This window comes from Oryctolagus cuniculus, chromosome 6 (genome assembly GCF_964237555.1).
Source record: "Oryctolagus cuniculus chromosome 6, mOryCun1.1, whole genome shotgun sequence".
Taxonomy (NCBI): domain Eukaryota; kingdom Metazoa; phylum Chordata; class Mammalia; order Lagomorpha; family Leporidae; genus Oryctolagus; species Oryctolagus cuniculus.
The window spans coordinates 156,504,176-156,531,688 of NC_091437.1; the positions used below are offsets into that span (position 1 = coordinate 156,504,176).

The 27,513-nt window shown below is 38.9% G+C and overlaps 1 protein-coding gene across 4 annotated transcripts in view; it reads right to left on the reverse strand.

Annotated features, from left to right (window-relative positions):
• The window catches only part of ADCY8 (adenylate cyclase 8), a 261,395-nt gene that overhangs the window by 113,380 nt on the left and 120,502 nt on the right, over positions 1-27,513 (reverse strand). For all 4 annotated transcript variants that reach the window (XM_051844023.2, XM_051844024.2, XM_017341537.3 and 1 more), the window contains exon 5: positions 18,022-18,149. In XM_051844023.2, coding sequence (XP_051699983.1) covers positions 18,022-18,149 — 128 coding nt within the window. The remainder of the gene's footprint in view (positions 1-18,021; positions 18,150-27,513) is intronic.

Here is a 27,513-nt window from a genome sequence, read left to right on the forward strand (position 1 = left end):
AGCTTTCAAAAGTGTTTGAAGGTGTATGGAGCAAGAAGTTTTTTGATCACCACTGAAAGAACCAGAATCAAATTCTTCTACTGGACCAATTCTGATTCAATGTTACCAAAAGTATGTATTGCAATGTGCATTATACAAAACATAAATCCCACTCTCCAGAAAAATAGCTCCTTGTTTAAACAAGATGACACGACAGTCAGGTTCTCATGTCTAGGCTTGGAGTGTGATTTAACTCCCACCCTCTCCTTGCTGGTTTCTAAAATGGCCCAGATACTCACAGTCCCTCATTCACATGTGGAGTGTGTGAAGACTTGGTCAAATATTTATGTGTATGTTATTTAACTTAACTCACAGGTACTCACATATAGATCATATATATAAACATAGAATATATGTAATGGGTTGTGGCCAGGCCAGTTGCAGGTGCACAGCTACAGGGAGAACCATAATATTGCTCTGACTGTGACAACAAGAATATCTTCATTTGTAATAGTGTTTATCTCTGATGCTGATGTGGCCTCTGTCCTATCCTATAGAAGTCTGAGTGCAGTGCTTGAGGGTTGAGCCCAGTGTTGTGTTGGTAAATGCTTTACAGCTGTCTCTCTGGGGGACAAACTATCTTGATTTGTAATGCTTGTCAATGTCTGCATTGTAAATACTCCTGTCATGGCTTATTTCAGGCTTCTAACTTGATGCCACCTGGCTTCTAAAATTCCTCCAAGTTTGACAACTGGTTCTTCCAAACAGGCAGGATCTAACTCCACCATGTTAATTGTTGAGGCTTCTAACTTGATGGATTTCTCCCTGTGTATGGGCATCAGAGACCTCTACAATTCTCTTGGGTTTCTGTGCAGAATAGAGGTGGGCATCACAGACTCAGTCCATGTGTGCATCCCTAGACCTTTGAACACTGCACACAGATTGTTTCTGCTGGGGCTGTGAGTTGACTGCATCACCACTGCCCTCCAGTATCCAAACCTAACTATTGTCATCTTCCTTCTCATATGATTATCACAATTTTTAGAGGAGGAAACAGGCCCAACATGTTAAAGATTCTTGGAAGTAGAACATCAGCCACAGTCTCCTGAATGCTCAAGTCTAAGCATTTTCCATTATATAATGTAGCCTCTCTTAGGTGCATCACTGGATTAGCATGAGAACTATGTCTCATGAGTAAAGTGAGGAATGGATCAACAGGGAATCATTCAGGTGCTCTGGGAGGAGTCTTACATTTGGAGTGAAAACACATTGATTCAAAGATGCTGATGGAACACAGCTCCATCCAATGAGATATTCCAGGCCTTTAAATGGGAAAGACAGCTTTAACTGTGCTGGACTCCTCTGCTTACCAACCTCCACAGGTCCTGTCCCCTTTACAAGGGAGCAAAAATGTTTTTGCTCCTTGTTGACAGCTGTCCAAACGCATGCATCTCCCCATATTCTAAATCAGTGCTGTTACAGATATCGCTGCCCCAGGGAGGGAAGAACACTGTGCTGGTTTTTTACGTGTCAACTTGGTTAGCGTATGGTCGCCAGATATTTGATCAAATATATGCTGCCATGAAGGTATTCTTTAAAACATGAGATGAACATGTACATCTGGAGATTTTGAGTAAAGCAGATTACCCTTCACAACGTGGGTATGCTGGCCTGCTCATTTGAAGACCTTAAAAGAAATGATACTGCCTTACACCAAGGAAGATGGAATTCTCACTGCAGACTGCCTGGGCTGGAACTGCACCATCAGCTTTCCTGAGTCTCCAGCCCAGTGACCTACCACACAGATTTCAGATTTCCTGGCCTATGCAATCTTTTGGCTGTTTCTCTGGAGAGCCCTAGTACAAGTGCCTTCCTGTTCATTGCTACTTGTAAAAACATCTTTTTTAGTTATTTCAGTTATACACGATGATGAGGGTCTTCAAAGTGTTCATGGCAAATGTACATTGTCTTTAATTCTGATTCTTCTAAGACTTTTTGAATACTCTCATGTTTTTGAAAAGCTAAAAATGCAGAAAAGAACACAGATGAGAACGATAACCACCTGTTTTCCATTACAAAGTTTTATATCCTCTCTTTTTGTAAAAGTAAAAGTAGACTTTTTTCCTAAAAGTTTGTGTATTTTTCCCAATGTGTGTTTATACATTCTATGATGTATGCTTTTTAAACTCATAATCATTTTCATACGCCATTGAATATTCATGTAAATTGTGATGTCTAGTGACTTCCCATTTATCTGTTTTGTATACATGTCAAACTTACCTGGCCATTTCCCTACCTTTAGATAGGCATGGATTAGGTTGCTGCGGATCAGAGTCTTTGATCTGTCACATACAAGCTATCTATCACTGGTCAGAAGTTTCTGTGCCCTATGGATGCTTCAGTTTTACTTAAAAATTAGGGAAAGTATGAGTAGTTTCTTTATATTGTTGTCAGTATTATGGAAAACAAGTTAAGAAGGTTTAGCTCTAGTCACATGGTGAATACTCAACCTGTATTGGCTTTATCAACTATTATTACTAGAGCTATTCAATTTTAGCCTTTATAAATAACTTTGTAAGAAAAAACCCTGAAAACATGCCTGTGTGCTGAAAGCTGTTCTAATTGCTGCATCCTTGAGAGGAGTGCAGACTTCTGAGTGCTATATTTAATAACATCATTTTGGGATAGGGTGAGAAATGGTGCTTTAGGGGGAGGAAATAGAAACAGTGAGAACAGGGGAAAAAGGGAGAGAGAGAGGGAAGCTGGTGAAAGAGAGAGAGAGAGAGAGAGAGAGAGAGAGAGAGAACATACAGGATGCTGAGGGCAGGCTTGGGAATTCTTGTCTCGGGCAGTGGAAAGCAAGGTAATTGCTGTCATTCTTTCCTAGTCTCACCATATTGCTTAGCAGGGCAACTCTGTTACAAGGATGAAAACCTTTGCTCTAATTAACTGTTGGAGAAAAGCCAGTTCCTACTTGTTATTCTGGTGTTATTGCTGTGACTTTTTAGCAATTGCACCAAAAAGCCCAGGCTCTGCAATTTTCATTAAGATGCACCAAGGACATTTTTGTAAATCATTAGTAAAGATATTATAAAAACAGAGACCAGTGTCAACTCTGACATCTTCTCAGCTATCAAGACTCCCAAAAATAGACTCAGATATGTGAAGAGGAGGCACCTGGAGCCACTTTTAAACCTATGTGCTAGAAATTGTTATCAAATCGTGTTTTAATTAATTTTATCAACAAGCATGCATGAGACAGCATTATTAGAAACAAAATTACATTTAGGATCTTTTTAGCCATTCATTTAGCTAATACCATATTTCTAAAATCAAATATTTTTGATGGGATGAATTTACTGTTAGGCCATTTTGATTAGGGATTATTATCTTGTTATTCTTGGATGTTTACTGACTTTCCACTCTTAAATATCAATTCTGCTAATTTACCGGGAATCTCTGTAAGAGCTCCTAAGCCATGAGTTGATCTTTCGGGTATCGATTGTAGATTTCAGGCATCAGAAGAAATTATTCATATTCAGAGCTGAGAGGCAAGATACTGCGATGGTTGAGATCTATTGCTATGTAGTCGTTTGGTTCCAGAATGGTACACTTGTTTTGCCACTGAGGATTTGTGTGATATTGGGCAGTTATACAACCTGTTTAAACTCAAGTTTCTCCACTGTAACGTAGGAATTCAATTCCAGAGTCTCAAAAGTTAGGAGGTACCCATAAGGCTGCAGTGATTGTTCATGGCTGACATCATTTTCTGGGTAGCTCTAAATTTCTCTTCTTTCCTTTTCTTTTCCTTTCTTTTCTTTTTTTTTTTTTTTTTTGACAGGCAGAGTGGACAGTGTGAGAGAGAGGGAGAGACAGAGAGAAAGGTCTTCCTTTGCCGTTGGTTCACCCTCCAATGGCCGCCACGGCCGGCGCGCTGCGGCCAGCACACTGCACTGATCCAATGGCAGGAGCCAGGAGCCAGGTGCTTTTCCTGGTCTCCCATGGGGTGCAGGGCCCAAGCACTTGGGCCATCCTCCACTGCACTCCCTGGCCACAGCAGAGAGCTGGCCTGGAAGAGGGACAACTGGGACAGAATCCGGCGCCCCAACCGGGACTAGAACCCGGTGTGCCGGCGCCGCTAGGTGGAGGATTAGCCTAGTGAGCCGCAGCGCCGGCCTTGCTGGGTAGCTCTAACCTATTCTGGTTAGTCCATGCTGTAGCCATATTATGAAGATTTAATGAGATAATGCATGTGAAACATTATCTCAGTGCTTGGCATGCAGAAAGAGATTAATGAAGTCAAATTGCTACCATTGTTTTACAAGCATTTAAAAGAAGACATAATAAAGAAACCTGTAACTTAACTAATTCAAATTTGCCAATATTCAAACTCATCTTGTCTTTCAACATACTACTAAAATATTTCTATAGTAATAATATGCATGTTCCCCATTGGGGTTTACAAAGTGGTATTCTGAAGTTGATATTATTTCCATTTTACAAAGAGGTTGTTGGAACTCTAAGTTAAGTCACCCATCCAAAGTCACATGCCTAATAAGAGGAAGAAGCAGGTCACATACTGGGTTTGTTGCTTCACGATCTGAACTCCTCCTCTGCATTCAGCAAGCTCCCCAAAAGTGACCTTACAATACAACAGGCAGTCCTTCAAAGAATATTTGCCATAATCACATCCAGCATCAAATGATGTTGCTCATGAAATGGAATCCTGCCTGGAATTCCAGGAGTATTGTTAATTCAAGTATCAACTTACTATTACGATAAGTGTTTGATTTTGTAAAAATTTGTATGTCACATATCATCTCTAGTGTGTTTCCCAGGGTCTCAGTTTTGGATAGTTATCATTCTTTTCCTTCTATTTCACAGTTCTATTCCAATTTCTTACTTTTTTTTTGTTAGGCTGGTTCAGAAATATCTCCTAAAAAGTTTCCTTTCCTTTGGCTTCTGCTTCTTCTCATTCAGTGTCAGGTGCAGAGACAGCTATCAATCTCCACAGTTATTTTTCTGACATACAATTCAGACCATGTCACTTTCCTACTGTAAGTGTCACTGACTTAATGTTGCCTATGGAATAAAGTCCCAGCATGTCTTACACTAGCCCCATTGTCTGAATTTAGAATTGTAATAATTACCGAGGCCTACTTCAATGCTTACTCCACCCCCAAACATACCAGCACATCTATATATAGCCACATGTATATATCCATGCTAAAACATTCACACCTCTTTCTATCTACATACATTCACATATATACACCCATGCAGACACAGATGTACACACACATCCACACTCACATACATACACACACACACACACACACACCATTCTTAACAGCTAGGTTGGTTCATTATTCATGCCTTTGTTTCTAGGAAGAAAAAATATCTTTTCTTGGTAAAAGTGTAAAATTCACATTATTATTTCAATAGATACAGAGAAAGCATTTGATGAAATACAACATACTTTCATGATGAAAACATTAAGCAAATTGGGTATAGAAGGAACATTCCTCAACACAATCAGTGCAATTTATGACAAATCCACAGCTAGCATCTTACTGAATGGGGAAACGATGGAAGCATTCTCACTAAGATCTAGAACAAGACAATGATGCTTATTCTTTTTTGTTTTATAGAAAGATTTTATTTAATAAATATAAATCTCATAAGTAAAACTTTTGGATTATAGTGGTTCTTCCCCCAATACCCACCCTCCCAACTCCAGGCCATCCCACCTCCTATACCCTCTCCCATCTCATTCTTCATTAAGATTCATTTTTAATTAAACAATGCCTATTCTTACCATTGCTATTCAATATAGTCCTGGAAATTTTAGTCAGAGCCATTAGGCAAGAAAAAGAAATCAAAGGGATGCAAATTGGAAAGGAAAAGTCAAACTATCCCTATTTTCAGATGACATGTTCTATATATAGGGAAACCAAAAGATTTTACTAATAGACTCTATAAAAGAATTTGGTAAAGTGGCAGGATATGAAATTAACACACAAATCAATAGTCTTAGTATACATTGACAATACCATGGCTGAAAAAGAATTTCCAAGAACAATTCCATTCAAAATAGCTGCAAAAAAGCAAATACCTTGAAATATATTTAATCAAGGAGGTAAAAGATCTCTATGATGAAAATTATAAAACATTAAAGAAAGAAACAGAAGAAGACACAAAAATTGTAAAAATCTTCCATGTTTATAGATTGGAAGAATTAATATCATCAAAATATCTATGCAACTGAGAGTAATTTACAGAGTTAATATGATCCCAATCAAAATACCAATGACATTCTGTGATCCCAATCAAAATACCAATGACATTCTTCTCAGATCTAGAAAAAATGATGCTAAAATCCATAAGGAAACATAAGAGACCCTGAATAGCTAAATCAATCTAATACAACAAAAACAAAGCCAGAGATATCACAATACCTGATTTCAAGAAATATTACAGGGCAGTTATAATCAAACATCCTGGTACTGGCAAAAATAATAAACATGTAGACCAATGGAACAGCATAGAAACTCCAGAAATCAATCCATACATCTACAACCAACTTGTATCTGACAAAGGAGCTAAAATAAGTCCCTGGAGCAAGGACAGTCTCTTCAACAATGGTGCTGGAAAAACTTCATCTCTGTACACAGAAGTATGAAACAAGACCCCTATCTTACACATTATACAAAAATCCATTCAAAATGGATCAAAGACATAAATCTATAACTTGACACCATAAAATTAATAGAGAATGTGGGGAGCAACTCGGACTAGACTAAGTTACTGGAATTAAGACTTATTCTATGCATCTGCTCTCCCACAATATGGCGCTGGGAGAGGAGAAAACAGCTTCTATGCAGCTGCCTCTCGCCAACTTGAGTGATGACCTGCAGGAGCTGATCCTGCTCCTGATTGGAGGAGAGCAGCGTACTCGGTGTGTGGGTAGCAGAGTTGGGATTGGTGGAAGAGGACTATAAAGGAGGAGAGAGACAACATGCACCAGGAACATCTATCTGAAGGAACACCTGAGCAGCACCCGAGAGAGCCGGCCGGCGGTGTGCCGCTCCCCCACGGAAGTGGGGAAAGTGGCAGGGGGAACCGCCCTTCCACAGAGGTGGAAGGGTCAGTAGCCAACCCGGGAAGAACCAGCAGCAAACCCGGGGAGGGCCAAGCAGACAAAAGAACAGCGCAGGGTCCTGTGTCGTTGCTCCACAAAGAGGGGGAGCGACATAATGGTGCCGTGACTCGGATAGGAAACCTAGGCAGGGTTTAGTGTCGTTCCTCCACGAAGAGGGGGAGCGACAGAGAACATTAGGGTAATGCTGCAAGACATTGCATAAGCAAAGATTTTTGGAAAAGACATCAGAAGCACAGGCAATCAAAACCAAATTTGACAATTTAGATTATATGAAGCTGAGAAGCTTCTGCACTGCAAAAGAAACACTCAGCAAAGTGAAGAGAACATAACAACCAACAAAATGAGAGAAAATATTTGCAAACTATGCAACTGATAAAGGATTAATATCCAGAATCTATAAAGAGCTCAAGAGACTCAACAACAACAAAACAAACAATCCAGTTTAGAAATGGGCAAAGGATTTGAACAGGCATTTTTCAAAAGAGGAATTTGAAATAGCCAACAAACACATGAAAAAATGCTCAGGATCACTAGTTATCAAGAAATGCATATCAAAATTACAGTGAGGGTTTACATCACCCAGATAGAATGGTTTTCATACAGATATCAACAAACAATAAATGCCGATGAGGATGTGGGGAAAAATGTACCCTAATCTACTGTTAGAGGGAATGTAAACTAGTGTGATCGTAATGGAAGACAGTATGGAGATACCTCAGAAATCTCAAAAGAGATATACCATATGACCCAGCCATCCCTCTCCTGGGAATTTACCCAAGTAAAAGAAATTAGCATATAAAAGAGTTTTCGATACCCCCACGTTTATTTCAGCTCAATTCACAATAATTAAGACATGGAATCAACCCATCTTAGGTCCATCTTCTTTATTTTTTTTTTGGCAGGCAGAGTGGACAGTGAGAGAGAGAGAGACAGAGAGAAAGGTCTTCCTTTGCCGTTGGTTCACCCTCCAATGGCCGCCGCGGCCGGCGCGCTGTGGCCAGCGCACCGCGCTAATCCGATGGCAGGAGCCAGGAGCCAGGTGCTTTTTTTCCTGGTCTCCCATGGGGTGCAGGGCCCAAGCACTTGGACCATCCTCCACTGCACTCCATGGCCACAGCAGAGAGCTGGCCTGGAAGAGGGGTAACTGGGACAGAATCCGGTGCCCCGACCGGGACTAGAACCCGGTGTGCCGGCGCCGCTAGGCAGAGGATTAGCCTAGTGAGCCGCAGCGCCGGCGTGGTCCATCTTCTTATGATTGAATAGAAAAATTATGGTATATATACACTATGGAATACTATTCAGCAATAAAAAATGAAATCCTGTCATTTGCAACAAAATGGATGCAACTGGAAACCATTATATTTAGTGAAATAAGCGTGTTGAGACAAATACCATATGTTTTTCCTAATCTATGGTAACTAATGAATACCTAAACTATAATGTACTGAATGAAATTGACACTTTGAGATTCAATGATTATTTATAGCCCTTGTCTCTACTGCTGATGAACAGTGTTTCTTTTTTTCCTTCATACTATTTTTTAAACTGCTTACTTAGTGTAGGGTAAATCTTATGAGTATAAAGTAAACAGAAAATAAATCTTTGTAAAAAAAATTAGGAGTGGGAATAGGAGAGGGAGGATGTAGAAGGGTGGGAATTTGGGTGGGAGGAGGGTATGGTGGGAAGAATTAATATGCTCTTAAATCTGAACATATGAAATGCATGAAATTTGTATGCGTTCAATAAAATTTTAAGAAGTGCTACTTTGTACATAACTCAGTCAGAGATAAATTGATGGAAAACCAATTTCCTTGAAGCTCCTACTTTCAGTTGTTTTGACTCTTGCCTACTTTGCATTTTGAAAGTTATTTTACATATATATACATTTACATTGACTAAATTTCATTTACCATGTACAAATGGATGTTTTGAAGTTTACATACATTCTGGAATGACTAAATGTAGCAAATTAACACATATATTACCTCACGTACTTATCATTTCTGTGATGAGAACACTCTAAAATACTAATCAGCTTAGCATTTTTCAAATATAGGACTAACTATAGTCACCACGTTGCACAGATAATTCCTGAACTCATTCCTCCAGTCTAACTAAAATTCCATATCCTTTGACCAACATCTTCTCAGCAACAACCATCCAATCAGCTCAGTACCTGGTAACCACCATTCTACTCTCCATTTAATGAGATCAACTTCTAGATTCCACATACAACTGAGAACTTGCAATATTTGTTTTTCTATTCCTGGCTTGTTTCAATTAACATAATGTCCTCCAGGTTCATTTATATTGTCACAAATGATGTGATTTCCTTCCTTTATGTCATAATAGTATTCCATTACATATATGTACTTCATTTTATTTATCTATTCATCTATTGGTAGATACTTAGATTGATTTTGTACCTTGGCTATTGTGAATAGTGCTACAATATACATAGGAGTACAAATAAATATCTCTTTCTCATACTGATTTCATTCCCTTTGGAAATTTATCCAGTAGTGAGATTGCTGGATTATATTAAACCTATATTTGGGTTTTTGAGGAACACCTATGTTATTTTACATAGTAGTGATATTAATTTATATTCCCACCAAAGAAGTACAAGTGTTTCCTTTAAACCACATCCTTTGCCAACTCATTACTTTTTGTCTTTTTGATTATAACCATTCTAACAGGCTTGAGGTGATATTTCATTATGATTTTAATTTGCATTTCTCTGATGTCTAGTGATGTTGAACATTTTTTCATATATCTATGATCCATTAGTATATTTTTTGTGGAGAAACGTCAATGAAGGTTCCTCGCTCATTTTTATTTAGGTTGCTTCTTTTCTTGCCATAGAGCTGCTTGAGTTCAATATATATTCTGGTTTTTAACCCCTTGTCAGATACACAAATTGCAAGTATATTCTCCTATCTTGTAGATTGTCTCTTTACTCTGTTGATTGTCCATCTCCTTGTGAAGAATCTTTTTAGTATGATGTAGTTCCACTTGTTTATTTTTACTCCTGCTAGTTGTGTGCTTGGGGTCATATCCAATAAGTCATTGTCCAGATCAGTGTCATACATCTTTTTCACCTCTGTTTTCTTTTAGTAGTTTCAGGTCTTACATTTAAGTATTTATGGCATTTTGAATTAATTTTTGTATATGGCAAGGTATAGGACTTATTTTCTTTCTTCTATATTTGACTATCAATTTCCCCAGCATCATTTATTGAAGAGACTTTCTCTTCCATTTTTTGTGATTTTGATTCCTTTGGCAATAATCAGTTGAATGTAAATGTGTGAATTTATCTCTGGGATTTATTTCCTGTTCCATTGGTCTATATGTCTATTCTTTGGCCAAACTCATGCTGTTTTGGTTACTAAAGGTTTGTGATATATTTTGAAGTTAGGTAGTATTATGACTTCTGCTTTGTTCTTCTCAAGAATGCTTTAGCTACTTGTGGTCTTTCATGATTCTACTTAAATTTCAGATTTTTTTCTATTTCTTTGAAGGTAGTCCTTGGTATTTTAATAGAGATTGTTTTGAGCCTTTAGATTGCTTTAGGTGGTATGGACATTTTTACAATATTAATTCTTCCAATCCCATGAACATGGGATGTCTTTTGATTTATTTGTGTCATCCTCAGTTTCTTACTTCATTGATTTATAGTTTTAGATATTTTACCATCTTAGTTAAATTTGTTCCTAAGTTTTTTCCCCCCTTTTTTGTATTTGTAAATTTTCCTCTTTTTTTGCTATTGTAAATGAAATTATTTTCTTGTTTTGCTTTTAAAATATTTCATGGTCAGTGCACAGAAATGTTGCTGATTTTTTCTATGTCGATTTTTTTATCCTGCAACTTTAATTATTTATTTCTGTTAGTTCTAATAGTCTATTTATTAATAGAGTATTTTCTAAAAATATATTTGTTGTTTGCAAACAGAGATAACTTACTTCTTCTTTTTTGATTTGGATGACTTTGATTTATTTCTCATGGTTATCTGCTCTGGCTCAGACATCCAATACTGTATTGAGTATAGGTGGTAAGATTTGGTATGTGTCTTTCTTGGATTTAGAAACATTTGAATTTTTCCATATTGACTGATGTTTGCTATGGGTATGTCACATGTCACCTTCATCATGTTGAGGTACTTTTCTTCCATACTTATTTTGTTGAGAATTCTTTTAATCATGAAGGAATTTGAATTTTGGCAAAATGCATTCAGCACCTATTAAAATTATTGTGTGATTTTTCCTTTTTATTCCATTAAGGTAATGTATCACATTTACTGATTTATCTGTGTTGAAGCTTCCTTGCATCCCTAGTATGAATCTTACTTGATAATCATGCAAAGTATTTTTGATTTGCTATTTAATTGTTTGCTAGTATTTTGTTGAGGATCTTTGTATTTTTGTTCATAAGTGATGCTGGTGTATAATTTTCTTTGTTTCTGTGTCTTTGTAGAGTTTTCGTATCAGGGTGATGTTGGATGCATGAAATGAGTTAGGAAGTAAACTGTTCTCTTAAATATTTCAGAAGAGCTTGACAAAAATTTTTGTTATTTCTTCCCCAAATGTTTGATATAATTCAGCAGTGAAAATATCATCTGGTCCTAAGCTTTTCTTTTTTTGGGGGGAGGGGGGATTTTTATAACTGACTCAATCTTCTCACTTGTTATTGAAATGTTAAAATTGTCTAGTTCTCCATGAATTATTCTTGGTAGGTTGTATGTCTCAAATAATTTGTGAATTTCTCCTATATTATTCAATTTGCTATTGCATAATTGCTTATAATACTCTCTTATGAGTTCTAGTTTTATACAATTGGGGTTACAAAATATACTTGATATGATTTCAATCTTTTAACATTTGTCAAAATTTGCTTTGTGTTCTAGCACCTGAACATATGGAAAATATCCTTTGGAGGTTTTTTCACAGCTGTTGGATGAAATATTCTGTAAATATATATTAGATCCAGGTGATATAAAATGTAATTTAAGTCTTATATTTTATTATGGATACTCTGCCTGATTGATTTACCCATTGTTTAAAGTGGGGTGTTGAAATTCTTTACGATTATTGTATTATTGCAATCTATCCTTCCCTTCATATCTGCTAATATTTGCTTTACATATTTAGGTGCTCTGATGTTGGGTGTATATACTTGAGATAATTATGTTCTGTTGCTTTATAACTATGTATTTGCCTTCTCTGTTTCTTTTTACAGTTTTAGATTTAAAGTCTACTTAATGTGATATAAATAAAGTTATTCCTTGTCTCTTTTGGCTTATATTTGCATGGAATATCTTTTTCCATATTTTCTTTTTTTTTAAGATCTATTTATTTATTTACTTGAAAGTAAGAGTTACAGAGAGAGAGAAGGAGAGGCAGAGAGAGAGAGAGAGAGAGAGAGAGGTCTTCCATTGCTGGTTCACTCCCCAGTTGGCCAAAGTGGCCGGAGCTGTGCCAATCTGAAGCCAGGAGCCAGGAGCTTCTTCTGGGTCTCCCACATGGATTCAGGGGCTCAAGGACTTGGGCCATCTTCTACTGCTTTCCCAGGCCATAGCAGAGAGCTGGATCAGAAGTGGAAAGTGGAGCAGCCGGGACTCAAACGGGTGCCCATATAGGATGCCGGCACTGCAGGTGGCAGCTTTACCCGCTATGCCACAGCATCACCCCCCCATGTTTTCATTTTTATTATTATTAGTTTTGCCATTTAACCTTTATACAGAGTATATAAATAATTTTAACACCACCACTGTATTATAATATTAGAATATTCTGAATTTGACTATGTGCTTATTTTTATCATTGAGTTTTATACCTTCAGATATTTTTGTCCTTTTCTGTCAGCTTGAAGAATTGCTTTTAGTATTTCTTATAACATAGCTCTAGTGAGGTTGAATTCTTTTAACTTTGTTTATCTGGGACAGTATCTCCCCTTCATTTCTGAAGGACAACTTCACTAGTTAAAAAAAAAAAAAGTAATGTGATGTCATTTGCACCTCAAAAACCTGTTAGAAAATAATTTCCTGTATTTGTATTTCAAAATAAAGCATTTTTAAAAAATAAAAAAATAATTATTGACTGTTGGTTTTTAAAATTAAGCTCTTTGAATTTGTCCTTCCACTCTTTCTTGGCCTGTAAGGTTTATACTGAAGTCTGTTGCTAACCTTATTTGAACTCTCTATATGCTTTTTGCTTCCTTTCTCTCTCTACCTCTGGTATCTTCTCACTTTCTTAGATTTTTAACAGTTTGATTATGATATGTCTTGAGGTATACTCATTTGTATTGAATCTTATTAGAGATTTTTGGCATTCCTGTACCTGGATAGTTTCCACATTCTTAATATTTGTAATGCTTTCTACCTCTATTTCCTTTTTCTGTTTTTTGATACCTTATGATTCATTTATGCATGTATGTTTAAATTTCTCCCATAAATCCTGTAAGCTTTCTTTATTCCTTTTCATTCCATTTTTCTCCTCTTACATTATATTTTCACAAAATCTTATAGTTTATTATTTCTTTCACCTGACCAATTTTGCTGTTCATGCTGTCCATTGTATATTTTCATTCATTGTATTTTTCAGCTTCAGGACTTCTTTTTCACTTATTTAATTTTATCTCATTCTATTAAGATTTTAATTTTAATAACATCATTTACCTTCGTTCATTGAATTGTTCCTGTATGTTTTCTTCAAGTTTGCTCAGCTTTCTTAATACAGCTATTCTGAATTTTGTGTCAGGCAGTTACTAGGTCTCTATTTGTTTAGGGTTAGTCATTGGAACCTTATTTTGTTTATTTGGAGACTATTTGGTTTCCTAGTTGTCTGTAGTCCTTGTGGTCATGCATTGATATACATGAGTTTGAAAAAGTAGGTACTTATTCCAGTCTTCAAAGACTGATTTTGCTTTGAAAACCAGAATCCAGGGGCCACTGAAGCCTTCCTACTGCTGAGCACTGTCCAGAGAAAACCTGAAAATATGATGTCAGAGGTGGTGCATACCAGGGACTGAACTCATCACTAAGCCTGACAGCTGAGGCTTTGTGGTTCTTCCTTGCATCAGGGCAGGTCTAAGGCTAAGTCCATAAGTATCATCCTGGAATATTTGACTGGGAATCTTCTGGGATTTTCTGTGGCAGGCCTAGTGTTGGAGTCCAAGGTAAAGTTGTCAGCTTACTTCTCTCTCTATCCCAAGGATACAATATCTTTCTCTACTGTGCTACCCAGGAGTTGGTAGAAGAATGATGTGTATGTTGTATAACTATTGTCCTTTTTGCTCTCAAATATGTCTTTTCTTGTTTTTGTGCTATAACTACACACTGTGATTTCTTTTTTGGTTTCTTCAGCTTAATGAAGTTATTTTTCTGTGTGGATAGTCACTTAAATTGATATTTCTCTGTGTGTATGGGATGATGTCCTGCTGCATCATCTTGTTCTTCTCCTTGCTCACTTTGAAACGTGCTGGTACTCTAATAGCAGCCAACCTTGGCCTTTCTGAACTTTGACACTCTGTCCTCATGTGTCTGATTCATAGAGTACTTTTGTTACACATTTGGAATGTCAGTGAGTGAAGGACCAGGGTCATTTTGAGTGTCTGCTTGTCATTTGTGTAAAAATGATAACTCTTACCCAGGCAAGGAAATTATAGGTGTTTCTGGGGCCTAGTGACGAGGATATGTCATTGAATCTGTTCTTTGTATTAATATCACATCAACATAAGAATTCATGAAATTGTGCTGTAGTAATTATCATTCATTTGCTGTGACCTGTTTTGCTGAGAATCTTAGGTATTCACAAATTCCTTAAAAATTTTAAACAAGAAAGCCCTGGAGTCATTTCAATATTCTAAATTTCACTTCTTACTCCCCAATTCCAACACACAAGAAGAAAGACTTTGATTGGATAAAATGGTCAGGGGGACCAGGTTCTCTCCAGGAATATAAATTATATTGCCATAGGTATCTTAAAGCATTTTCATAGTAGATATTCATTTATTTTGCAATGACATCTCTGCAGCAATTCTTATGCTTGCAGTCACTATACAAATTCCTATTGAAAGTCTGTGGAAAGTGTAGCACCTTATTTTTTTTGTGTTACCAACTCAATTTTCACAACTGTCAGAGACTTCAGAGCCACCACCTGACCTGATTTCCTGATTATGTGCCAAAAAATCCAGTGATCTCCTTAATGGACACCCATAAGCAAGGAACCCTGAGTGACAAGATCATCACTCTATTTTCAGGGCATTGTACAGTGTTTGGCACGTGGTAGAGCTCAACATGCATTTATTGACTGACCTATTGATTGATAGAATAAGGTTCGGGTTCCTAATTAGCTGTAAGGATATCCAGGCTTCTGGATATCAGTCCCATTACCTTCCTCAAAACCAGTTAACACATTATTACAGTTCATTTTAGTTTTCATGGGAAAATACCCATGTGTCCAAATTAGCAGTGTAAAACATCTACCACCTTTTCCATTTACCAATGGCTGGCCAAAAGGAAACTCATGGTTGGAATCTTTAGGATCCTCTCTCCATAGTGTTTAAAGGAGAGAATTCTTCCAACTTTACAGAAGACAGGAAAATCGTGCAGTGGACATTTTTAATCTCTTTACTCATCATCCTACGTGGTCACAGAGGTGGTGAAGGCTTAGTTTTAATCATGTGTCTTATAGAAAAATACCATAAGTTCATCTCACCTGCTTAACACCTGAATTCTCTTCTTGGCTTAGTGGGAGACTTTCAGAGGTATCCTTTGAATGGGGCATGAGAACTGTGGAATTGCTATTCAAAGATTTTCCTTCCCATGAGGAAATATGGGATGCACAGACTTAAAACTGTTTATTTTTCTAACATATATGTCATTTTGTAAAGATAGGCTGCTTTCTCTATAGTCACATTATTTCTGTTAAAGGAAAGGTCTCTGCCCAACACTAGAACAGTAATCTAACAGTTTGTACAGAAGTGTGGATGTAGATAGAATTATTCTGGATCCCCTGTCACCTATCTGGGCAACTCAGGACTAGTGTAGTGGCCCAGAACAGGGCTGAAAAACTTATATAGATAATACTTAGAATTATACTAGGTATCCCATAAATGAGTGTTTTTGTCTTCTTAACACCGAATTCTTTCTCATTTGAATAAAAATATTAAAATATGATCCTGCCAAGACAAAGAAGGGATCCCAGGTTTTGACCGTAAGACAGCAAGAACCGTGGCCCTTGGTTCTTCCTGATTCCCCACCTTCCTAAGCACTAAGCCCGGTCTGATGAACTCTTGTTGCTTCTTTATTGTAACCATTGTTTTCAACCAACTGAATACTCTATGTATTTGGGTGCAGAGTCCAGCAAAAGTTCACAAAGAGAACTTAGCTTGAAATGGCTTTTGAGTGTTTCTATTTCATTAATTGGATGTTATATCCCTATTACTAACAGCTCATCAAAATATTATTACAAGGTAGGAATGTGGCACCGTAGATGAGCTGCCATTTCTGATTCCTGTAGCTTACATAGGTTCACTTGGTTCAAGTCCTGACTGTGCTTTCAACCCAGTTTCCTGCTAACGTGCTCACTGGATGACAATATGTGATGGCTCAGCTACTTGAGTCCCTGACACTCTTGTGGGAGATATACCCGGAATTCAGGGCTCCTAGCTTCAGCTTGGCTTGGTGCCAATTGTTGTTGGCATTTGGTGAGTAACCAGAGTGGAAGGTCTCTCTGTCTCTCTCTGCGCGAGCACGCGCACGCACACACACACACACACACACACTGACAAGTCTTCAAAAAGTTCATGAGAAGTGTGCATTGTGAAAAAACTAAACATGGATTTCTAAATTGTTTTACGTCAAGATATCGATACAGTTTTTCCATAAAAAATTTAAATACTTGTATGTATGTGTGTTTGTGGGTATATATTTCAAAATGAAGACATTTCTGTTCTTGTATCTTCTTGTTAATGCCTTTGTTGTGGTTGTGTGAAGATGACATTTAGATCTCTGTCACTATTTTGAAATTTCAAAAGGAGTAAGACAGAACTGAGCTTCTATCTGAAAGCCACACACAGTTTAGGTCCCAGAGTTCTTAGTCTCGATAAATTCTCTCATTTTGATTAAGCTGCTATTCACCATATATGCAAGCTAAGCCCAAAATACTTGCCATATACCCGTGAAGCGAATCCTGGTGTAAGCCCTTTAATGATTTTCTATTTGCCTTATTGCAATGTGTGACTCCTTAACATGACTGGTAGAGCCCTGTAGGTCCTGGATACTCCAACCCATAGTTCATCCATATCACTGTTTCCAGCCCAGGTCTCATAAGCTACCATTGTATCACATCCTGATTCTTCATTCATCCACTCTCTTCTCAAATCTGCCCACTCTACCTCTAGAACACTGCTGATGTCTACTCACCTTTTAGGAAAACAGCTTAGACATCTCTACTCCATAAAAGCTTCACCAACATCCTTGGCTGAATCATCTATTCTTCACCTATTCCTCCCAAAGAACCTAGGTTTGATTTGTCACAAAACCTATTGCACAACATTGGAGTTGTCTATGCGTTCATCTTTGCTTCTACACTGTAACCCCCTGAAGGAAAGGACAGTCTTCATCTTGTTCTTTGTTGTAACCCCATGAGGACATTTATTATACCAACTCATGGCATAAAGTGAGTTAGAATTAGAGATGAAACTAATAGGTTCATTGGTTTCTATGGGAGAACTAATGGGCAAATAGCTTTTGTGAAATACGTTAAGGGGATCTACCTTTCATGATGCATTTGGTTTACTACAAAGGGTAGATGAAGAAGTGAGTTTTAGTCATCATGCATATTGAAGGCCCAGTTCACATTGAAGAAATTACAAATTACCTGATGGTTTTGATCATGCTGAGGCCCATTTCAACACAGCAGTGGGCATGGTCCTGGCGGGGCTCAGGCAGTCCGGAAACACAGTAGTAGCAGTCTCCCAGGATTTTAATACGAAGGCAGTGATGCTCCTAGAATGAACAGAGTGAGGATGACAGGACTGTGTCAAAAGTAGCACAAATTCTTTTCTTAAAAAATAGTTATTTATTTATTTGAAAGGCAGAGTTACAGAGAGGAATAACAAGAGCAAGAGACAGAGAGAGAGGTCTTCCACCTGCTGGTTCACTCCCCAAATGTCCACAAGGGCAGGAGCCGTGCCAATCTGAAGCCAGGAGCTTCTTCTGGCCCTCCCACAAGGGTGCAGAGGCCCAAGGACTTGAGCCATCTTCTACTGCTTTCCCAGGCCATTGCATAGAGCCGGATCAGAAGTAGAGCAGCCAGGTCTTGAACCAGAGCCCAAATGGGATGCTGGCACTGCAGGCGATAGTTTTACCCACTACGTCACAGCACCAGGCCTGGTCCAATTCCTCAGAGAGGCTTTAGTAAGAAGCAAGCAGGGTCAGGTAGTATGCTCCTTGGGATCAGCAACATCTCCTGTGATACGTACTTGTATCATCTTCTCAGGAAATAAGGCGTGCATCTTAAATTGGGGTTTGGATGGCTCAGAAGTAGGGAAGAATAATGGAAAAACGAATTTTGAGCTGAGCAGACACATGACCATATCCAAACTCTGCCATTGATCAGCTACATGACCTGTACACCCATCACTTGGATAGTCCTAGAAAAGAATGTTCCAAGTTTTTCCCTATGAATCTGATACCTGGAGATGTTTTTCTCAGAACTCAACTGGGAATGAACAGCTTTTAGCAGTCTTTTTTTCTGTAATAAGCAGTTCAAACGATAAATCATTTGGCAATTCCTATTACTTCAAGTCTGATTTAGGTTCCTTCCCAACTAGGATATTGGCACTCTAAGAGATGCTACTGTATCTTATACATTTTATGCATTATAAAAATTAATTTGCTTGATTACTGAAAAAAACCCCATCAACCGGGCATCTGTGATAAGATAAACATGGTTCCTGATACAACAGTGATTGATAATGGGGCCCATATTATGGTATAGCAGGTAAATCTGCTGCCTGTGAAGCCGGCGTCCGTATGGGCACTGGTTTGTGGTCTGGCTGCTCCCCCTCCAGTTCAGTCCCCTGATAATGACCTGGGAAAAGCAGCGAAGTATGGCCCCAGTATTTGGGCCCGACTACCCATATGAGAAACACAGTTAAAGCTCCAGCCTCCTGACTCAACCTTGGCAGTTGAGGTCATTTGGTGAGTGAATCAGTGGATGGAAAATCTCTCCCTCCCTCTCTCTCTCTGTAACTCCTTTAAATAAATAAATAAATCATTTAACAAGATGATTAATAATATTACCTCCTTTGTGCTATATATTAAACAGAACTAATCTTAACAACAGCTGTGTGAGGTAGATATAATTGATTTCTTCATTTCATAGGTAAGAATCAGGACACAAAAGTTAGTTTGATAGATTCCCAATCATAAGTATATAAGGAAACTTCAAACAGTTCATGGAAAAATGATACTAAAATGTTAATTTTGTTGCAAAAATTTTTGAAATCTCTGCTTGGTCTTTTCCTAGCATGAATTTTCCATGAACTGCTTGACGACACCTCAGATGATTCTTAGAAAATCTCAAAGAGCAAGAAGTATCAAGGAAATGGGGCATCCTTTGATATTGTGTGGGAAATGGCTAGATGTTTAAGGTTTTAGAGGAAAGAGAATACGAAGTTGTATAGCATGGGGCTAACAGCACTTACTTAGGAATCACACTACAGAAATAAATGTCTTCAATTACCCCCACCTATCTTTGTGTTGTGCCTTTCAGCAAATTACTCAACCTCTTAGTGTCAGTTACTCCATCTGTCAAATAGGATAATAATAGGACCTGCCTCTTTCTGTGACTCAGAGGAATAAATCAGATCATGCACGTGATGGCTTCATGAGGAAGGTGTGGCAGTTGGGGGGCTAAATTAATGCTGCTTCCCTTGGTGATGCCGACATGGAATTCTTGCTCTATCACATACCTATCTCTGCTCTCATGTAGGTGAGTTTCCTTGGATGGTTAGTTGCCACTGGATGACTTCTGAGATGCCTTCTATATGTGATATCCTAGGGACCTGTGGTTTGATGGGTGGAGCAGGGTGGAAGGGGTTTCTCCTGGGGAAAGCACAGTCCCAAGGGAGGAGATGGCAAATTGTTGATAGAAAAGATCCCATTGAGAGGAAAGTACGGTTGCCACCCCTGTAGTGCCAAACTGTAAAATACTGTGTTTGGATAAGAGTGGATACAATAATTTTCTTAATAAAAAATAAACATTAAGTGGGATAAGGAGAATTATAACTGTCTCAGGTGTTTCTTTGTCTGAATAAGATTTCCAGGGCTTTACTAACCTTCCCAAATGGGCACAGATGCAATCTTTACAACTCTGCGAGAGCACAAAAGCCATGCCAGGATTATTTTTAGGAGTCTGGAGTTCTTGGCTGTTGGCTCTTTGATTACAACTAATTTTGCAAGTGAACTGACAATAAGAATAAAAGAAGCGCACAACCTTCATTTGTTTCTGCTAAGAGCTCTAGAGTAGTATGATCAGAATGGAACTTAGAGAATAACTTTGCCCACTGGTGCAGGCAGAGCCCAGATTTTTGGAGTCCATGGAACTCTTTTAAAAACATCAGAGGAACTGAGGGCCTATTGTAAGATAAATTAAAAACACTTGTGAAGGAAGTATGGACAATTAATCTAAATCTAAAACAACCATCAAATCCAAGACAATTAATTTAAATCCCAAACAATAATTAATCTAAATCGAAAACAACAAAATAGTATTTGCTACCCTTATCACTTTACAAAAGCAAGGGCATTTTTAACACCAAAAATGTAAAAGGACATAGTCTTAAAATAAATGAACTTTCTTTACCTAAATAAATTCAACACCATAAAAATGTAGTATATTGCTCCTATATTTTCTTTTTCACTCATCTCATGCCCACAAGTTAAAATTTTCTAGTTTTTGTCTACAAGGAATTTGAGAAACTGTATTCTAAATCCCTATTCTTGCAAAGGGGTCCCAGGATGGCAGTATAGCAACAGGACAATCGGAGTCACGCGGGGCAAAATAGATAGTTAAAAGGAGAGAAGATACACTCTGGAGATTGAGCCAGGCAATTCGCAGTGGAAAGCCCAGGAGAGCAACACAGACTGGGCAAATCAAGGATGGAAGAGCAAATGAGAAAGGGAAACAGTGGAGGACTGCACCGGCAGGTCAGCACCAGTGCCAGCACCTAGCAGACCAGGTGAGATGGGAAATCCAGGGTCCTCGGAGCTGCGGATAGCAGTGGGAGGGAAAGCTTGGTGAATTGCTTTTGAAGTTCCATGCAGATAAAAAGAAATAGTATAGAGGAATGAATGCCCCGTGCCCACCGCCCCTACCCCCACCTGCAGCTGGCTGGGAGGAGCCTGTTTTTTGGTTTACTTTTCCTTCCTTCCTTCCTTCCTTCCTTCCTTCCTTCCTTCCTTCCTTCCTTTTTTTTTTAAAAAAAAGATTTATTTATTTATTTGAAAGGCAGAGTTATAGGCCGGCACCGCAGCTCAATAAGCTAATCCTCCGCCTACAGCGCCGGCACACGGGGTTCTAGTCCCGGTCGGGGTGCCGGATTCTGTCCCGGTTGCCCCTCTTCCAGGCCAGCTCTCTGCTGTGGCCAGGGAGTGCAGTGGAGGATGGCCCAAGTGCTTGGGCCCTGCACCCCATGGGAGACCAAGAGAAGCACCTGGCTCCTGCTTTCGGATCAGCGTGGTGCACCGGCCGCAGCGCGCCGGCCGCGGCAGCCATTGGAGGGTGAACCAACGGCAAAGGAAGACCTTTCTCTCTGTCTCTCTCTCTCACTGTCCACTCTGCCTGTCCAAAAAAAAAAAAAAAATGCAGAGTTTCAGAGAGGCAGAGGCAGAATGAGAGAGAGAAAGGTCATCCATCCATTGATTCATTCCCCAGATGGCTGCAGTGGCTGGAGATGCACTGGTCTGAAGCCAGGATCTAGGAGCTTCTTCCAGGTCTCCCAAGTGGGTTCAGAGCCCCTTGCTTACATTTTCAAATGTAAGCAGGGGACTGCCACCTTTGCCTTCTGTACAAACGCCCATCAATAGTGGGGGCCACCTCACCACACCCCCCCATGCAAGTATGAGGACAACATTTCAGAAGAATTTCTTCCCTAACACACAAGCTATACAACAAGGAAAAGTCCTGAATATTGAAAATTTGAGCCCGCTCCCTCCACCATTGAGAAGTGAGCCAGGCTCCAGTAGGTAGGGCTCTGTGCAGACCCATAGCAGCTCAGAACAGAGGGAAACCTCACCACAAGAAAATCTCCAAAGATTAGAGGTGCAGTTCCTTAAGCAGGGCAATATAACCCTGAACACACCAGAGACTAACACGGGGGTGTCCTGCAACTGTGAGGAAAAGGGCAAGTCAGAAGTGACGAACCTCCTCTAAAGCAATCTTATACAACACCCTTTCATGATGAAAAATAAGCACACTGGGTATAAAAAGAACATTCCTCAAGTCAATTTATGACAAAATCCGCGGCCAGAATGCTATTGAATGGGGACAAGTTGGAAGCATTCTCACTGAGAATTTGAACCAAAGACGCCTACTATCACCATTCCTACTCAATATAGTCCTGGAAGATTTAGCCAGAGCCATTAGGCAAGAAAAATAAATCACAGAGATTCAAATTTGGAAAGAGGAAGTAAAACTATCCCTATTTGCAGATGACATGATTCTATATATAAGGGATCAAAAAGACTCCACCAAGAGACTACTGGAACTCATAGAACAGTTTGGTAAAGTAGCAGGATATAAAATCAATACACAAAAACCAACAGCCTTTGTATAAACAGGCAATGCCAAGGCTGAGATTGAGCATCTCAGATCAATCACATTCATGATAGCTACAAGAAAATCCAATACCTTGGAATAAATTTAACCATGGATGTCAAAGATCTGTACAATGCAAATTACAAAACATTAAGGAAAGAAATAGAAGAAGATCCAAAAATATGAAAAAAATCTTCCATGTTCATGGATTGGAAGAATTAATATCATAAAAATGTCTCTTCTTCCAAAAGCAATTTACAGATTCAATGCGATACCAATCAAAATACCAGTCATCCTTCTCAGATATAGAAAAAATGATGTTGAAATTCATATGGAAACACAGGAGACCTCAAATAGCTAAAGCAATCTTACACAACAAAAACGAAGCCGGAGGCATCACGATACCAGATTTTAAGACACATAACAGGGCAGTTATAATCAAGCAGGCTGGTACTGGTATAAAAATGGATAGACCAATGGAACAGAATAGAAATGCCAGATCAATCCATGCATCTACAACCAACTTACATTTGACCAAGGAGCTAATGCAAATCCCTGGAGAAAGGACAGTCTCTCTTCAACAAATGATGCAGGGAAAAATGAATTTCCACACACAGAAGTGTGAAGCAAGACCTCTAGCTTATACCTTACACAAAAATACATTCAAAATGGATTAAAGACCTAAATCTATAACCTGATACCCTCAGATTATTAGAGAACATTGGGGAAACCCTGCAAGACTGGCACAGGCAAAGAGTTCTAGGAAAAGACCCCTGAGACACAGCTAATAAAGCCAAAATTAACAAATGGGATTATATCAAATTGAGAAGTTTCTGTACTGCAAAGAAACACTCAGAAAAGCGAATAGGCAACCAACAGAATGGGGGAAATTATTTGCAAATTATGCCACTGATAAAGGATTAATAAGTAGAATATATAAAGAGGTCAAGAAACTCCACATCAACAAAACGAACAGTCCAGTTAAGAAATGGGCCAAGGACTTAAACAGAAATTTTTTCAAAAGAAGAAATCCTAATAGCCAACAGACACATGAAAAAAAGTTCAGGATCACTAGCCATCAGGGAAATGCAAATCAAAACCACAATGAGACACAACTAACCCCTGTTAGAATGGCTTTCATACAGGAACCAATAAGCAATAAATACTGGTGAGGATGTGGGGACAAATGTACCCTAGTCCATTGTTGGTGGGAATGTAAACTGGTAAAGTCACTATGGAAGACAGTTTGGAAATAGCTCAGAAATCTGAATATAGACCTAGCATATGACTCAGCCATCCCACTCCTGGAAATTTATCCAAGGGAAAGAAATCAGCAAAGTGAAGTATTACCTGCATCTCCATGTTTATTGCAGCTCAATTCACAATAGCTAAGACATGGAATCAACATAAATGCCTGTCAACTGAAAACTGGATAAAGGAATTATGGAATATATACTCTATGGAATACTACACAGTGGTAAAAAATGAAATCTGAACATTTGCAACAAAATGGGTACATCTGAGAAACAGCATACTTAGTGAAATAAGCCTGTTTCAAAGGGACAAATGAAATATGTTCTCCCTGATCTGTGATAACTAATACAGCATCTAAAAGGAAATCTGTAGAAGTGAAATTGACACTTGGAGAATTAATGACTTGAACAGCCCTTGTCTTGACTGTCAAGGAATAGTTTTTTTCTTAATACTATTTGTTGAACTCTTTACTTAACACAGAGTTAATCACATGTGTATAAAGTCAATTGAAAATAGATCTTGGTGAAAAATAAGAGGGGGAATAAGACAGGGAGGAGGAAGTTTGTAACTGTAAAGCTGTATAGTTCTGCATTTATTCTTATGGACTAACTTCTAAGGGTATAGTTTAAAAACTTGCCATGGGACCCCAAATCCTATTAAGCTGTGTGGTAAAAGTGCCATCTTAAGTGTTAAAGTGATCATATAGACAGAATTAAGTGTTGAAGGGATCATATAAATAAGATCAAGTGTATTGTAATAATAGAATTAAAAAGGAGAGAATATTCCAACATGAGAAGCAGTCCACACAGCTGACTCATAGAATGACAATTGATCGAAATAGCACTCTGACCTCAGAATCAGCTCTTAAGGCATTCTGACCTGGCTGAAAAGCCAGTGAGAGCATTTCAGGCATGGAAAGCCAAGATACTGTGGCAAAAAATGTTCTACATGAAAATCTCTGTAGTTAGACCCCAGTGGACAGAAGTGGCCATCAAAGAAGAGTGTACTTTTCTCTTAAGGGAGGAGAGAACTTCCACTTTGCTTATGGCCTTGTCTAAATACTGGCAGAGATGTGGATCCAAAAGGCTTTCATAGCCTTGGCAGGTCATGTCAAGAGTCTCAGGTGATCACCTATGTCATACATAAGAATGTTAATTGTTAAATTAACAACAGGAAGCCGGCGCCGCGGCTCACTAGGCTAATCCTCCGCCTAGCGGCGCCGGCACACCGGGTTCTAGTCCCGGTCGGGGCGCCGGATTCTGTCCCGGTTGCCCCCTTCCAGGCCAGCCCTCTGCTGTGGCCAGGGAGTGCAGTGGAGGATGGCCCAGGTGCTTGGGCCCTGCACCCCATGGGAGACCAGGAAAAGCACCTGGCTCCTGGCTCCTGCCATCGGATCAGCGCGGTGCGCCGACCGCAGCGCGCCGGCCGCGGCGGCCATTGGAGGGTGAACCAACGGCAAAGGAAGACCTTTCTCTCTGTCTCTCTCTCTCACTGTCCACTCTGCCTGTCAAAAAAAAATAAAAAAAAAAAAATTAACAACAGGAGTCACTGTGCTGTTACTTCCCACGCGGGACCTCTGTCCTTAATGAGTTGTATTATGAGAATTAACTGTAGAACTTGTTCTCAAACAGGTTTTTTTTGTGTGTGTGGGTACAAATTGTTAAAATCTTTACTTAGTATACAGTTGGTCTTCTGTGTATAAAATTAATTGAAAATGAATCTTAATGGAGAATGGGACTTGGAATGGGAGAGGGAGGAGGTGGCAGAGTAGGGGTAAGGGCAGGAGGGTAGGTATAGTGGGAAGAATCACTATATTTCTAAGCTGTACTTATGAAATTTATACTCATTAAGTAAAAGGTCTCTTTGAGAAAAAAAAGACAAAGTAAAATAGAACTACCATATGATCCAACTATCCCACTTCTGGATATATATCCAAAGGAAATGAAGTCAGCATATCAAAGAGATACATGCTTTGTTTATTGCTGTACTCTATTGTCATAGTAGGTAAGATGCAGAAACAACCTAGAAACCTATCAGTGGATGCATGGATAAAGAAAAAATATATAGATATATACACACACAATCAAACATTATTCACCCATAAAAATGATGTCATTTGCAGGAAAACGGATGTAACTGGAGGAGATTAAGACAACATCAGGTCAATCTGAATGTGGAAAAGTAGTTAATAGAGACTGGGAAGGATGTGTGTGTGGGGTAATAAAGAGAGTGGACAATAGCTACCAAAATACAATTAAGCTAAAGGACAATCGAGAGATTATAGTTGATAATAAATTATAATATATTTGATAGATGCCTGAAAGGGAGGAGCTCCAATACTCTGACCCGTGAGGTAAGAATGGAGAGATGAAGCTGTTCATTGCTCGGATTTGATCAATACACAGTGCATGCTCACACACGTACTGGAGTGTCACATTGTATCCCAGACGCATGTTCTTTTATTTGTATTTATCAAAAATTGCTTAAACTGTTGAAGGAATTGAACATACCAACCATCCTATGTGATCATTCACCTTAAACCCATGTGATGAACTATCACAGTGTACTCTACAAAAAAGTACAGTAAAAATAACTACAGAAAACAAAAAAAAAATCCTTTTTCTCAGATCACAACACAGAGGCTGGAAGGCAGGGAATGGTGATTTCATCTGCAAATGATCTTTGTATGCCGAGTCGGGTGTGAGGTCTCAGGATAGTGGGGGTCTGGTGCTGTTAAATTCAGGTGTGCCATTTGCTTCTGTTGGCTGCGGGGAGGGATGAGGGAAAGAAGTGTAGCAGAAATGCTTTGGTATAGGATCGGACTTCTGAATTCCAGTTAAGTTTGCCAGCTTTTTGACCTTGAATGGCACCCTGACCTGAAACCACTGATATGTGGGTTTCAGCTTCCCATATGGGACAAGCACCGGAGCAATGTGCCTCGTCCATAACACGTACTAGAGCAAGCCTGTCATTTAGTGATGGCAATGACAGCAGCCACCAGGAAGGAGCTTTCTCAACGTTCAACATACTGCTCCTTATCTTGTCATTGGGTTCCTCATGGTGAAATCCTGAACATGGCAGGGCAAGTAGAAGTCACAATTATTCTGTCAATGCGAGGATTTCCACACAAGAGATTTGAGAAACTTCCATAGCCACAGATGAGCAGCTGAAAGTCACAACCTGGACCAGATGTGAAACTCCCCAGCTCCTAATCAGTGATCGTTCCATGAAAACAGAGATGAAAGCGTTTTGGAATAGTCTAAGTAGGGAGAAGAACTGGTACTTACGGAGCGC